Source organism: Melitaea cinxia, chromosome 5 (genome assembly GCF_905220565.1).
Source record: "Melitaea cinxia chromosome 5, ilMelCinx1.1, whole genome shotgun sequence".
Taxonomy (NCBI): domain Eukaryota; kingdom Metazoa; phylum Arthropoda; class Insecta; order Lepidoptera; family Nymphalidae; genus Melitaea; species Melitaea cinxia.
This window is the reverse complement of record NC_059398.1, coordinates 1,945,842-1,962,005: the sequence shown is the minus strand read 5'-3', so window position 1 is coordinate 1,962,005 and position 16,164 is coordinate 1,945,842. Positions and strand designations below refer to the sequence as shown.

General features: G+C 37.6%; 1 protein-coding gene across 1 annotated transcript in view; it reads left to right on the top strand.

Moving 5' to 3' along the window:
* Nucleotides 1–15,739, top strand: part of LOC123653637 (integrin alpha-PS2) — a 112,545-nt gene extending 96,806 nt beyond the window's left edge. The window contains exons 6-25 of the mRNA XM_045589630.1: nucleotides 273–321; nucleotides 2,432–2,607; nucleotides 2,688–2,894; nucleotides 3,014–3,113; nucleotides 3,249–3,483; nucleotides 3,621–3,787; nucleotides 4,395–4,540; nucleotides 5,131–5,330; nucleotides 6,659–6,914; nucleotides 7,811–7,968; nucleotides 8,935–9,110; nucleotides 10,097–10,231; nucleotides 10,494–10,559; nucleotides 10,643–11,212; nucleotides 11,288–11,465; nucleotides 11,663–12,069; nucleotides 12,870–12,958; nucleotides 13,742–13,888; nucleotides 14,445–14,675; nucleotides 15,171–15,739. Coding sequence (XP_045445586.1) covers nucleotides 273–321; nucleotides 2,432–2,607; nucleotides 2,688–2,894; nucleotides 3,014–3,113; nucleotides 3,249–3,483; nucleotides 3,621–3,787; nucleotides 4,395–4,540; nucleotides 5,131–5,330; nucleotides 6,659–6,914; nucleotides 7,811–7,968; nucleotides 8,935–9,110; nucleotides 10,097–10,231; nucleotides 10,494–10,559; nucleotides 10,643–11,212; nucleotides 11,288–11,465; nucleotides 11,663–12,069; nucleotides 12,870–12,958; nucleotides 13,742–13,888; nucleotides 14,445–14,675; nucleotides 15,171–15,248 — 3,771 coding nt within the window. The 3' untranslated portion in view covers nucleotides 15,249–15,739. The remainder of the gene's footprint in view (nucleotides 1–272; nucleotides 322–2,431; nucleotides 2,608–2,687; nucleotides 2,895–3,013; nucleotides 3,114–3,248; nucleotides 3,484–3,620; nucleotides 3,788–4,394; nucleotides 4,541–5,130; nucleotides 5,331–6,658; nucleotides 6,915–7,810; nucleotides 7,969–8,934; nucleotides 9,111–10,096; nucleotides 10,232–10,493; nucleotides 10,560–10,642; nucleotides 11,213–11,287; nucleotides 11,466–11,662; nucleotides 12,070–12,869; nucleotides 12,959–13,741; nucleotides 13,889–14,444; nucleotides 14,676–15,170) is intronic.
* The last annotated feature ends 425 nt before the right edge of the window (nucleotides 15,740–16,164 follow it).

The following is a 16,164-nucleotide window of genomic DNA, read 5'->3' as shown; positions in this document are numbered from 1 at the left end:
CCATAGGCTCTTGAGTGCCCATGCCTTTTTTTATTTAAATTTTAAATTTCAAGCGTTGAGGCGTATTATTTTCAACATTGCATTCGAATTACGAACTAAAGCCTATTTTCTCTATTTCGATGGTGAGTCCAAAACTGACCGTGAGAGATATATATAATTATATAATAATACTAATTAGAATAATTATTAGAATTAAATTAAATAATATAAAAAACAAAAGTGTTTGATTAGATCGCAGCAATCGTAATTTAAATAAAATATTTTATTTCCAGGACGGCCAGAGGCTGTTCATGGGTGCACCAGGCAGCTTTTACTGGCAAGGTATGTTACATAAAAAAACATTATCTAGACTACAATGTTAATGAAACAACTTTCAAAATGTATTTCACGTTGCATAATTATAAAATAATGAACCAGTTACAAACGAAAGTATTGTTTCTTTAACTGCTAATATAGTTGATAATGGCGTAATAAATAATATTGGAACCAAATTTCAGCACATCAGCAGTACAGGGCGATGCCTTACAATGCCATTGTGCTTAGTCTGGTTTTATCTATAACTTATAAAATTCCTAGTAAGATTTATTGTGTTATGTATTCTGAAGTACTGATGACAATCCACAGGGCGAACGTTATCCATAGACACTAGCGCAAGGTTCAACTACTATATGCCGAAGGAAGGTAAAAAACCAACGTATCGCCAGATTGACCTCGTAACTCTTAACAAACATAACTTAAAGAGGCTTTCAAACATAATCCTACAAATAATAAGGCCAAACCACTTCCGAAGTCTTTTAATTCTTATTTAGACGATTCGATTATTATCTTAAGTGTCGAATCGATTCTGTTTCACTAAATGCTTAAGATTGAATGACTAGTGACTATTACAAAAGAAAACTTATTTTATAATACTGAAAAAAAAATCGATTCTTGTCACAAAAGTAATAATCATCATCAACAAATAAGAATTAACTAGTACTTCTCTTCTATTCATATTGGTTGACACGTTCAATGGTATTTCAAACCGAAAGCCATTGTCCTACTCAACAGTATGAATAGTGTAACCATTAGCTTTCCATGTCACATCTCTAGTACCGATATGACCTACGTCCATTAGTTGCATAGCCAAAACTGTCTTAGTGAAGCTGCACGAATTATTATAAACTCCATTCCATAGAATAGAATTAGACGAGTCACCGCACGTATGACTTCATAGCCAGTGGACAAAACTATGTAGCAATTAATGAATTCGTTGGTGACTCAAAGTCATGAAAGTTACTTGAATCAACGGTAAGTTACGTTACGTCTTCAGTAACTTCCATAGACTTTGTTTGACCTCCCTTATTTAGTACAGTAATTGCTGGATAGCTGCGTCTAGGCTTGAAATTCATAAATGTTCTATATATAAATCTATTTACTGCTCTAACCGTTTTCCTATTGAAAATTGGTCATTTAGTTATTATCAAAGCCTGAAAGTCGTGCTGGCCTTTTTGGAAAAAGTTATCAAAAGTTAGACTATTATCGTCAAAATTTTTTCTATCGTGTTGTAAGATACTACCTTACCTTTGGTTATACCTGGTTGAAGAGAGGAGGTTCTGTATTATGGGTACTAGGTATTTATGATACTGATAAAACGGATGATAAGGTTAATTAACGCTTTCAATAAACGCCCAATGCTTTACGACTAATTGAAATAAAAATCACCCCATTGGCTTTAAAATTAATTTGGTCGCTTAAATAATTTGGTGGTTTTTTAACTTACTCAGAATCCCCTTTATATTTAAGGTATATTAAAAAAATCGTTTTATGTGATTGGCATTTTTTCAGTTTTTATTCTTGAATTTGTTATTGTTTTGATTTGGATTATTAAAATTTAAAAAAAAATTAACGAGGATATTGAAGATATTTGATTTGATATGTGATGAGTTTTGTATCAGGATAAATCTTTATTTAAAAAATTGCGCATTATTTTATCTTGGCATGAAACTCCTTTGTGGTACTTAAATGTACATATAAATTGCTTTTCATCATGATCATTGATGTTACTACTATTACTTGACACATGATCATAATACAAATAATGTACCATGTGTCCGCTAACTATTTGTTTAACTATAGCTTTCAATTTTGTTTTGTCTTTTAAAACTTTATGTTCTAAAACAAAAATTACATTAATTATTTCAGTATGTTTTGTGTTTCTAATAAACACAAAAATGTTCAAAATTTTCCTTTCGTCTACATTTCTTTCATAAATGACACCATTTTGTTTAATTAACTCGAATGGTGGATATTTATTATACGTTCCTATCAAACATAACACTGGTCGATTTAAACATAAATCTCATAAAGATTACTTCATGCAAAGAATGGCCTGTGAATGAGTCATAACAAGATTTAATTGGTCTTACATTATTAATCGATCCTATTTTAGGTCAACTGAAAGTGCAAACATTAAACTCAAGACCAGTTCTGATATCGACGCCAGAAGCAAGTCCTAAATACGATGACTCTTATATGGGATATTCGGTAACCGTTGGCGACTTTGCTGGACAAGGAATTCAGAGTGTCGCTGTTGGTGTACCTAGAGGATCAGATTTGAGAGGATTGGTTTGTGTTTCTATTGATTTCAAAGTTAAAAAACAACTTGTTTTTGTTCAGGGTGTATTCTATTATGTATTCGGTTTCAGGTGGTATTGTATACTTGGGAATTACAAAATATCAAAAACATCAGCGGTTCTCAAATTGGCGCGTACTTCGGCTACAGTCTCGCAAGCGGTGATATTGATGGTGATGGTGCTGATGATTTAATTGTTGGTGCTCCCATGTTCACCAAACCGAAGAGTGATGGATATGAACATGGGCGGATATACGTTATTTATCAGGGCAAAAACAGAGTAAATAGAGTTATTTGTATTCTAATAAACATTCTCTTATCTTATAGATTTGTCGCATTAAAAATATTACAATTTTGTTCTTGAGATATAAATAATGTTTTAAAATTTTATATTTTTAGGAATTTGTAAAGAATCACGCAAGAACTGGTGAAGTATCTAAGGGACGATTCGGTTTAGCTGTGACGTCACTTGGAGACATCAATTATGATGGATTTGGGGGTACAGTAGTTGACATAGTCATAACAAATCTATTTTCTCTTAAAAATAATCTGTCATTGCTAATTTAATATAATTGTTTCATCTCTTGAAGAATAAATTCAACAAAAGTTGAATTCGAATGTTATTGTCTAACAGATATCGCTGTTGGTGCTCCTTATGGGGGTGAAAACGGAAGAGGCGTTGTTTTCATCTACCACGGTAGTGAGACGGGTATTGGAGAGAAGTACTCCCAGGCCATCACTGCTGAAGAGATCAGTCCCTCCTTAACTACCTTCGGATTCTCTCTTTCTGGAGGCGTGGACCTTGATAACAATAACTATACTGATTTGGCTGTGGGCGCGTATAAATCTGACAGCGTCGTATTTTTGAAGTAAGTTGATCTACTTTTAATTGTAACGACTGAAAATCCTCATACTAATTATTTAATCTATAAATTTACGTCTTAAGTGAAATCAGTGACTGATTTCGAAAAAAAAAAATAACTTACCACATTTTTGTGTGTTTTAGATCTCGTCCAGTAGTAAAAGTAATGGCTGACGTTAAATTCATGGGTGAAAGCAAATTAATTTCCCTCGAAGACAAGAGATGTCGTCTTTCAAACGGCACGGCGGTTGCGTGCGCGCAGCTCATGTTTTGTCTAACTTATGACGGTGTCAACGTTGATCAACAAATAAGTGAGTATAATTTGAATCTTCAAAACACATTTAAGACTAGATTGAAATTTCATTTTTTGAATTTTGGCTAATAACACTTATCATCAAATAAGCTGATTATTTGTGGATCGAAATATTTACGGTTTTTACACTTATTATAAATTTTCATTTTCAAAGTCATACTTAAAGATTCTACTAATCAGTGATGGTCATTTATTTGTGTAACATTCAGAATTTTATCATCCACTTCTTTTTTCAAGCGGAAGGATATATTTGCTATTTCGGTGAGTGGTTGAAGTAGCAAGCGATTGGTATAAATAAACAAAATTATTTGAATGTAAATAAGAATTATAATTATGAATTTATTAAAGCAACAAAAACAATTGTAAATAAATTACCACTCGTAGTAAATGTTAGATCAGTAGCAACTTTCGCACATTTATGTTAAAAGCATGTAATTGTTAGTAAATCAATTAAGTTACTTGGTAATTAATTACAAGATAATAAAATTAACTGTCAGTAAAGTAAATGTTAACCATTTATTCCAAATATTAAAAATATGTGGAAACTGGTGGTCATCTAAAAATTAATTTGCAAGATAAATTCATTCTGATGTTGTCGTATTTAGACTTCGAAGTGACCATAGACTTGGACTCGAGGCAGAAGAGCACCAAGCGATTGTTCTTAATGGAGACCAGACAAACAGTGTACACGACCAATATGTTACTGATGCAAGGACAACAAGAGTGCAAGGAAATCATGGTGTATCTTGATGTAAGTACAGCGATAATGATGTCTAATAAATCACTAATGAACGGCAGGGTCATGAATTATTTGAAATTGAATTAAGAAAACGAGTGTGCTTTAGACAACACGACTGAAATAAAACTTTTTTAGCTCCGTCTAACTTATATCTCTCCTCTTCCCTCTCAACTTCCGTTCGTCTCGTCCGATTACGCTTTTCGTAACGCTCCCGTAAGGCAGCTTAGTCCCCAAGTCAAGCGTGTGTAAAGAAATTTTACTTCAAAATATTTCAAACGTGAATGTCAGTACAGTCAGTTAAGCCTATTGCAGTCCATTGATGGACATAGGCTTCCCCAAGTTCGCGTCAGACGTCCCGGTTTTTCGCGATCCTCACCCACCCTTCACCGGCAATCTACGTTTTACGACTTTTGGCAAATGACATGTCTGTATATTATTGTTAGTGGAAACTTAGTGATTAATGTGTTTTTGTAAGAAAATTAATTGTATGTGATTTTTATATTGTATGTTTCCCAAATAAATAATTAAATAAATAAGTAGATCGTCGGTCAGCGGGCCGGCGCGTGACTGATGCCTTACAATATGAGACAAACGCGTTCCAGGACGACATCCGCGACAAGCTGACGCCGATGGAGGTGAAGCTGACGTACGAGCTGGCGGCGGGCGCGGGCGCGGGCGCGGGCGCGGTGCCGCCCGTGCTCGACCGCACGCGCAGCATCGAGCGCACCGACTCGCTCAACATACAGAAGAACTGCGGGCCCGACAACGTCTGCGTGCCCGACCTCAAGATGTTCGTCACCACGTGAGTACCGCAGCGCGGCCTTTGCAGCTTCGATTGTGTTCCTCGCCACGTGACTCCCGCGATCAATCTTTACACCTTTAATAATAATAATAATAATAATCATCATCATCATCATTACAGCCTATACAGTCCACTGCTGGACACAGGTCTCCACAAGTTCGTGCCAAAAATGGCGTAAACTCATGTGTTTTGCTCATAGTTACCACGCTGGGCAGGCGGGTTGGTGACCGCAGTACTGGCTTTGTCGCACCGAAGACGTTGCTGCCCGTCTTCGGCCTGTGTATTTCAAAGCCAGCAGTTGGATGGTTATCCCGCCATCGGTCGGTTTCTTAAGTGCCAAGGTGGTTGTGGAACCTGTGGAATAATAATAATAATGCTTTATTGATAAAAATATTTACATATACATAATGAGTTCCCTGGTTCTTGTGATAGGCAAAGCCTGTGCCACAATGAACCAGTGTGCTCTTCCATTATTTATTTCTAAAGCAAACTTTACACAAGAAAACTTAAGTAAATTAACTAATATTACCTTTAAGCAAACTAAACATAATCAATAAATAAAAAATAAAATATAATAGTACAAGACCTTTAAATGCGAGTTACCACGTGAGTACTGACGCGACCAAACCTCGTAACTATAAGAGTGTGTTCGTCACCACGTTAGTTCCGCGACCATATATTTGTATCATATGTTTGAATCGATCTCATAATCTTTAAGTGCGTGTTGTTACCACGTGAGAATCGGACCCAAAGTGACTCGTAACTTTATTTGTTGGCTATAAAAGCTCGAACACTCTTCAAATAACGGCAATTGGCTAAATTCATGATGACAATTTTATGTAATTTGGTTTTTGTGAGTTTTTGAGTATTATTTTAGTTTGGAGATAGTCCATAAAATAAATAAATAAAAAACGTTTTAAGTGTCACGATGGAAATTTTCTATATCATTAAAAAGTATAAAACAAAGTCGCATTCCGCTATATATTTGCTTAGATCTTTAAAACTACGCAATGGATTTTGATGCGGTTTTCTTTAGTAAATAGAGAGATTTCAGAGGATGCATAATGCATGCATAATATAGTAGAAGAATACTGATAGTTTTAGAGGTTTCTAATGTGATGTCGTAAATAAACACATTGTTTTGCACTTACATTGCAAATATTTATTTTATATTTAGTATCAGCATTGCACCCCTGCGAAGCCGGTTCGGGTTGCTAGTATACTTAAATTAAAAGATGAAACAAAGCGATTACACACAACACAAGAATGAAAATATTGAACACTTTATTTTGTAATGTAAAGTTGATGTTAATTTTTAATATTAACAGGCCCACCGTTAACTACGTTCTTGGATCCGGCGAGGACCTCAACATCGACATCAAGGTTGAGAACTCAGGAGAAGACGCATTCGAAGCTGCATTTTATATGCAGATACCCCCTGGAGTCACCTACGCCAAGATGGAGAGGCTGGACAAAGACAGCGCTGAAACTTCCCCAATCTACTGCTCGGTCAAGAATAAGGGATCCGATGGAAACAGCACTTTGAAATGTGATTTGGGAAATCCGATGGCCAGTGGACAAAGCGTGAGTGTCTATAAAAACATTACCTAATTTGTTTACTAAGTTTTTTAAAATATGGAATTTTTATAATTCGAATTAATTTCTTGAATTCTTATTTTCTTGAATTCTTAAAAATATTTTTGAGATTTTTTTCAAACTATAGTAATACTTAGCAGATTAATATAAATATTAGTCGTCAAGAAAAGACAATTATTTTCTCAATCTTTGATCACAGATTTACAGTGTCTATAGATTTATAGACATTATAGACAATAAATACTTAAGAAAATATACTTTTATAATATATATGTTGTATGTATAGATATGTTGAAAATTTGTTGCCATTTATATACTACATCGCCATATCCGATAACCTAAAAAAATGTCCAAAACAATTCACTAATCTCTTGTGTTCTACAATCCCTCTTTTCCTACTCTTTTTTCCTTACTCCTTTCCTTCTCAATCCCAGAATTTGTAACTACGGCGTACCGTCGTACATCGCATAATTCTCATGAACTCATCCAACCGTGACCACCCTCTTTCTCTTTTTGTTATTTCCTTTCTCTCATACTTTCTGCCCTCAAATTCCTGCACCTACAGCGGACAGGTAAAAGTACCTGTACAAAGATACGTCTCACAATTGTCATGAATTTTTTTGTTACGACCACTAATGTAACGTCACTGGTGTACTCCCCCTTATTTCGTTTCTCCTTTACCTTTCGATTCCTGAATTTGTAACTACGGCGTAAGAAATTGCTTACTATTCATATTGTGTATATTACATTTGGTACACGTTACATAATTATCATGAACTTATCCCGTGATGGTTGCCGATCCCGTGATGTCACTAATGCAGGTCACCGTATGATACCGTGCATCACAGAAATGTCACGAACTTACCTTGCCGTGACGGTTGCAGGTGCAGTTCCGCGTGGTGGTGGAGGTGGACGCGCGCGTGACGCGGCTGCAGTTCTCGCTGGAGGCCAACTCCACCAACCCGGAGGCGGGCTCGCTGTACGACAACACGCGCACGCTGCTCGTCGCCGTCGACATCCGCGCCACGCTCTCCGTCATCGGGTGAGACGCGGACAATTATCGATAAATAAACGTTTCACACTCAACGTCCCCCAGTAGGATTTTCTCTTGTGTCGGAGGTCCAATACACACAATACACAAGCACAAACGCCCGGATCACGACAAACTTCTATATGGCAAATCAGATGTTTTTCATGTGCGGGGATCAAACCCACGACTGCTAGCGCAACATACAGTGCTGTGACAAAAATACCAAAATATTAGTAACTCCGGCTAGGCAAAAATTAATTTTTTGTGCTTCTTTACTCTAGTCTAGTCAATCTTCGATTTGAAACAAATTAACCATGGTAGACAGATATGCAAGTGATCTTAAATAGACGACACCTACCATACAATAACAATAAACTGCAACAGAGTACTGCTTGTTTTATAAATAATATTATATTTAGAAAGTACCAAAAATACCGCAATTACTGTACCTATGATGCAACTTACGGATCACACAAACCCCTTACATTTTGTATGTATTTTTTTATATATTTATTTAACTGTAAGAACGTGAGAAGATTATCTGAGTGGTTACGGCAGTACGAATATAGCCATCCCCTCTCTTCCCGTGGGTGCCGTAAGACGCGACTAACTGATAACACAGTTCCACTACCACCTTGGTACTCTAAAAGCCGACCGAGGGCGGTATAACCATCCAACTGCTAGCTTTGACATACACAGGCCGAAGACGGGCAGCAGCGTCTTCGGCGCCACAAAGCCAGCCATGCGGTCACCAACCCGATTGCCCAGCGTGGTGACTATGGGCAACACGTATGAGTTCACGCCATTTTTGGCGCGAACTTGTGGAGGCCTATGTCCAGCAGTTGACTGTGATAGGCTAAAATGATGATGAAGTGACGAACTGCAATATTATCTTAATCTTAATTTTGTGTATTATTGACTATTTATGTTTATTGGCTATTGCAACCATAGTATTTAATAATAAATTAATGTTTTCAGAGCCTCAGACCCCCCAGAACTACATTACAACGCGTCGTTGTACGATACAAAGAATCTAAAGGATGACACCAAGTTAGGTCCACAAGTGATTCACAAGTACAACATAAAGAACGAAGGACCCTTCACAGTGGACGAGGCGGAGATATACATCATGTGGCCGTATCAAACCCTCAATGGTATATGTTATTTTTACCATTAAATTATATACTTCTCTAGCTGACTCGGCGTACATTATACTATCATTTTTTGTTAATAAAATTATGCCACAAAAGACGAATTATGCAAATTAGTGCAATTGTTTTTAAGTGATACCCAAGTTTTGGCGATTATTTTTAACAATATACTAGGGTATAGATTCTAATGCTCGTGTATAAGGTCACAAAATATATTTGGATATTGTTGCGAGCTTTTATAAAAAAAGAAAAACGAGACTGCTTTAGACCACATGACTGAACACTTTCGAAACGTAACTCTCTCTTTCTATCTTCGCTAACTATATCTCCTTCTCAACTTCCATTCGACTAGCTTGAGCGCACTTTTCGTATCGCTCTCGTCACGCATTTATCAGCTAACTTCCCAAATCAAGCGTGCCTAAAGAAGTTTTACTTCAACAAGTTCCACACTATATCATACCAACGAAAAATCCATCACAAAAATTGTAACATCTCATGGTAATGTACTTTCCTCTCCAGATCAAATTAGACAAAACTTTGTCACTTTATACGTAACTAACTTTCGCCTGTTCTTCCTCTGAGTGGATTTAGACTGTTCCGTTTTCTACCTTTAAAAAAGTCCTTTGTCCATTCAATGACAAAGTAGCACTCACTGTTCTGGTAAAATAATTTTCAAAATCGGTCTAGCAGTTTTTGAGTTTATCCACTACAAACAATTAAAAATACACAAATTTAAACCTTTCTTCGTCATAATATTACAAGCGTTAGTACAGATATGTTTGAATATAACAGACCATAAGTGTAACCTAAGCTACACACCCACCGTCAACAATTAAACCCTCAGCGTCGGACCACGTCCTAGCTTTACTAGGCAGTCTCAAGACTGTCGATCTGCAGTCTTAAGCGATAAATCGCCTCTAGGATAAGCGTATGATGTTTATTTAAAGTAATAAAAAGAAAACCTTAAACTAAACAATGAACCCTCGCAGGTGACAACCTCATGTACATGCTGGTGCAGCCGCAGTGGGTCGGCGACATGGTGTGTGACGTGGCGCGAAACATCAACCCTGACAACCTCTTTGTACAGAATCCGTACGCTTTCATGCTCACCAAGGAGAGAGAAGGTGAGTTTTTATATAAAAGAAAGACAAAATTAAAGAAGGAATGGAAAGAAAAAGATGGATGAAAGAATAGAAAAAGATTACTTTGAAGCTTACCTATCACAAAACGCAGAGATTAAAATTTGAAACTATGTTCTTTTGGCAATATGCCATAAGTGAAGAATAGCCATTTAGCCAATAGGCCAAATTAAAAGAAATAATTAGTTTTGATAAAAATGGTTTAAGAATTATCTGCAACATTTAATGGATGTCACATTTTTTTCAGCAATGAAAGCCAGCGATCTCTACTCAGCAGCACAGATCGGTGGTAGCGGTGGATATTATGGACAACGTAAGTATACTTCATAAATAAAAATATTAAAAACTCAAAGAATTCCATCGATGTTATATTACAATATAAACTTTAATTTACAGAAAACTTGGATGAAAACTATATAAGTAGTGGTCAAGTTAACGCACAAGGAAGTCAAGTGAGTGGCGGTCAATATGGATCTTCTAGCGGTTTCTACGGTACCAACCAAGCTGGTGGTAGCCACTTCGGTACCAGTCAATCAAGCAGTTCTGGTTCAAGTGGACAGTTTAGTACTACTTTTGTAAATGGTGGACAATTTTCCGGCGGTCAATCCGGCTCGAGCCATGCAGCTGGTGGGCAAGTATCTGGAGGACAGTACGGAACTCATGTTAGCGGTGGACAGTTCACCGGTGGCCAAGTTTCTGGTGGTCAGTATGGTCACGGTCAAGTTTCTGGGAGTCAGTACGGTCGTGGCCAAGTTTCTGAAGGTCAATATGGAAGCGGTCAAATCGGTGGAAATCAAGGACCTAGTGGTACCTACTTTTATAATCGTACATGGTCGACTGGCGAAGGACTTACAGCTGAAGAACGGGAAGCTATAATGAAGAACCTCGAAGCGGCTGCTAAACAAGGTGCTCGAGGATTTACCCAAAGTCAAGGAGGACAAAGTGGTTATACGCAAAGTGGCCAGGGTGTTTACGGACAAGGAGGTTATTACCAAGGTCAAGGTCATGCACAAGGAAGTCAAGGATATGGTGGGCAAACAGTATATGTCCAAGGTGGTCAAGGAGGTTTTGATAATATTGGACAAGATGGCCGCATAGTCCGCGTTAAAAATAAAACAATCATATACGACGCGAACCATAATATAATATCTCAGACCGAGACTAGTACGGAGTATGGATCCCTTGGTCAAGGAGGCGAAGCTGGCAGCTCCTTTAATGCGTAAGTACCATTTACCATTAAGCGTAAAGAACAAAAACATTTCATATGACATCTACTTAAACATCTATTTTCTATGACTTTTTTATTTCGATGTGTTTTTTTACTGAAACAAACTTCTAAAGCAATCATGTATAGATCTATATGTTGTAATATGTTTGCATTCACATTTGTCTTTAAGTATTAAACTTTTTTTTCAGCTACAATAATAACCAGGGTGGTGCTCAACAGACCTTTGGGTCGCAAGGCTTCGTCCACGGTTCCTGGGGAACGACGGAAACGATTAACCCCGACCTAATGAAAGCTGGTTCAAACACATATCGAGGAGCTTCAGGTGTAACTTTTGTAGGAGACGAAGAAGAGGACAAATTAGAAGGATTTGGTGTTTATGCTGCTCATAATCCAAACAACGAATTCAAAGTTGGAATCGCTGATGTTAGTGGGATTCAAGGGTCGGGGTCAGCTAGAGGAAGTCAGAGTTTCCAAGGGGGTTACCAAAGTGGGGGGTATCAGGGTGGTATGCAACAGGGAGGCTACCAAGCAGGCGCATCTGGAGCAGCGTATGGAGGATCTAGTGGGAGCTCCTATTCTTACTCGTCAAGATCAGGTAAATTGTTTTGAATAATTTGTGCTACGTGTGCACATGTGTATGTGCTATATATACGAGGTAGCGAATTAGTTGTATGTGTGATAGTGCTAAGGCTCTTTTAAATTAAATATATATTTTTCAAAATTATCAATATTAACCCTATTTAAAAAAAGTCTCACAATTACTCCACATAAATTATATATCATTTTATATACATAATTGCTTGCTCTACCGGCGACAATAAATAAAAAATTTGTTATTGTTTTTTTTTTTAATTAATTGAAACAATGTCAACATGAATGCAATTTTTAACCGAGTTCAAAAAAGGAGGAGGTTCCTCAATTCGACCGTAGGTATATATTTTATGTATGTTCGGGGATAACTTCGTCGTTTATGTCCCGATTTTGATAATTCTTTTTTTGTTGGAAAGGAGATATCTCAAGTGTGGAAACCAGGATCTGATAATGGGATTCCAGAGAAATTGAGGGAAACCCTCAAAAATCGTAGTGACAACTAGTGCGTTTGTTAATTTTTTTCTCGTCTACTTACGTTGATTACTTGTCGATGTAATTGAAGTCGGTTTTTTTCGTTTGCGAGCAAACACAATTATAAATTAAATATATCTTTTTCAATATTAATAGAAATAATAGAAATTAATAATTAATATAATAATAAAATTAAATAATAATAGAATTAGAATAAATAGAAAGTTTATAAAATTAGATTAAAATTCGATAGGAGATTAAAATTTTATCCTTTGTATTATAATGTTATATGATACAAAGTTATTAATTATAATTGATGAATAACGCCAACAGGAGGTCACACTTCTTACTCTTCAGGGGGAAGTTATACCTTATCCTCAGAACAAAGGAGAGAAAGCACTAGACGGCGGCGTCAAGATAATGTAAGTTATTCGAAACATTTTAATTTCAGAAATTCCACATTCTATGAAATTATCAATCCTCCCTAACCTCCTAATAACTTGATCTGCAGCGTTCGCTCCATTTCCTGCACTTTATTGGCGTCTTAATATCTAAATGTTAGACAGACTACCTACTTCTATGTGTGCTTCCCTGAAGGAACATCTCAGAATTTACACCGAAATATTAAAATTATTTCTTTAACTATCATGAGAGCATTACCTTGTAATTCAGCGGGTTAATGGAATCAGATACCAGACAATACTCAAGCAGATCAAGTTGTATACATTAGAATCTTGCCTTCATCTGCCATTTGAGCCTTCTCTAGAACTGTCTCGATTTTTTTTTATTTAACAAAATCGTAGAACAAGCGTACGGCTCATCTGATGGTAAGCGATTACCATAGCTTATAGACGCCTGCAACACCAGAAGCATTGCAAGCGCGTTGCCGATTCCATCCTCAGTTACTCCCAGGAGTTTTGGTCACCTTACTCACCAACAGGAACACAATACTGCTTGAAAATAGTGTTATTTAGCTGTGATCTTCTGTAAGGTCGAGGTATCATTCCAGTCAGGCTCATCCATATTTTGAGCAGGAAATTTCCTGCTATGCCCTACCTCAGTTACTCAAATCTCTATGAAACTCGACACCAGCATGTGACCACAGTGGACGTTTAACCTCTCAGTATCATGTGGGGCGCACGTATATAAAAAAACTTCGTACCCTCTGTAACTCGACACCTGTGTGACAACGAGCGTGTGTCCAGGTGGACCCGCAGCTGAAGGAGATGCTGGAGCGCTGCGAGCAGAAATACAAGTGCTCGGTGGTGCGCTGCCGCACCGGCCGCCTGCTGCGCGGCCAGGAGGTGTGGCTCGCGCTGCGGGCGCGCGTCAACGCCTCCGTGCTCAACGAGGTGAGACTGCGCACACAAAGGCACACACACACGTATACATATACACGTGCACACACACACACACACATACATGAATACACAGGCACACACACACGTATACATATACACGTGCACACACACACACACACACACATACATGAATACACAGGCACACACACCAGTATACATATACACGTGCACACACACACACGCACACACTCACGCACATACAGGCACACACAGGCACACACTAACAAACACGCGCAAACGCACACACACACATACACGCACACACATGCGCACAGAGACACGCACATACATACACGCATACACAGGCACGCACACACATAAATAATTATACTAATTACTTTTCTTTTGTTATTTAATTCATAATTTTTTGGGTCCGGTGTAGTAAGTAAATGTTATATAGATGCTATATGTAGTAGTAGCGTAAGAGTGCCTTAATAAGTACTTATATAATAATGTGTAATGTTTGAGATGGTTCAGTAATAAATCAGATTAGAATAGATCCAGTCGTTTTCATATCTCTGATGACATAACCTAACACCGGCCGCAGATCTCGGCGGAGCGCGCGGTGAAGCTGTCGTCGCTGGGCGCGGCGCGCGTGTCCCGCCTGCCGCTGGCGGGCGCGGCGCGCGGCCAGGCGTGGCGCGCGGGCGAGGCGCTGACGCTGGTGGCGCCGCGCCTGGAGGCGCGCGGCGGCGGCGTCATCCCGCTCTGGGTCATCGTCGTGGCCGCCGTCGTGGGCGCGCTGCTGCTGCTGCTGCTCATCTTGCTGCTCTACAAGGTGACTGGGGCGACTGTTGGGGGGGGGGGCGCTCGTCGAGTCTGATCCATTTCGTCTTAAGTGTTATGGATTCAAAAGTAAAAAAAGAGTAAAGATATAGTGGGGGGGGGGGGGTGAAGCGCTCATCGAGTCTGATTCATTTCGTCTTAAGTGTTATGGATCCAAAAGTAAAAAAAGAGTAAAGATATAGTTGAGTTGGTATAAATTGAGCGATACCCAATCGTTGAAACCTCACAACTTGTTGACACTTCAAATTTAATTTAAGAAAATAGTACGTATGAGTTAACGTAAGATGGTTTAAAAAGATATTTCTTTTGAGGCTTACAGTTATTCATATAGTTTTGCAATACGAACCTCAGAAGCTAATTACTAGAATTTGATTTCGCTTTATATCTTTTTCATTTTGTAGATTTATTTACATTTGGTCAAAACGTCATACACCTAAAATGAATACTAATTATTATTCACACTCAAACAAAACTTGTATATTTTCAGTGCGGATTCTTCAAACGTAACCGACCATCCGACCAAGTTGAGCGACAACCGTTAAACGGCCGCGACGAACATCTTTGATATCCGACCACTGATCTCGGCCTCACCAGCGACGCCGCCATCTCCGACACTACGTCAGATGGCGAGGCGACCTCTGACGTCATTGCCACCTCTGACGTCATCGCCACCTCCGACGTCAACGCCACGGATTCCAGCTCCACGGACGCCGCTAGTGACGTCACTAGTCAAGACTCGACTAGTATGGACAAATACTGATGTCATAAAACATTTTAAAATGGCGATCTCGTTACATCTTAGCGCGTGTGAGTTTATAAAGATCTGAACTTTTAAAAGTTGTCTGACATTATTTATAAATAATTTGTGAGTAGTGAAAGAACTTTTAATTATTTAATCTGTGGTGACAGGTGACAGTCAAGATGGTGGCTGTAATATGTAATTCCTTGTTATATTTTATAAATCCCTTAAAAAGCTAAAAGGGAACCATTTCAATATTTCATTATCAAATGTATATATCAGACATAGAACAACAATATAGTCCCTCATGAGAATTATATTTCATTTTATTGTTTTCCAAAAAATGTATCTTAAACATTTTTATCCATAAAAAAATGTTTTAAAGAAAAATATACAAAAAAGATATATAATATAACATTACTAGTCACGATAATGAAAATAAATCACTTTGGTATTTACGCCATATTAGATAATAAAAGAAAAATAAAATTTATAAAAATGAGTACGAGTGTGATAAACGTGACGGAGCTGTATGAGTGTTTTTGTAAAATGTGATCTTTAATAATATAAATTAGGTTTACTATCGAATGAAACGATGTGGTTGTAGCTGAACATATTAATTCCTACTAACGAATCTTCATTCATATTAAAAATTATACTCATATTAAAATTATATTAAAAATTGTACTTTAGAAGGCAATGATTCGTACGGTTTGGATAGCAATAATAAAAAAATGTAAAT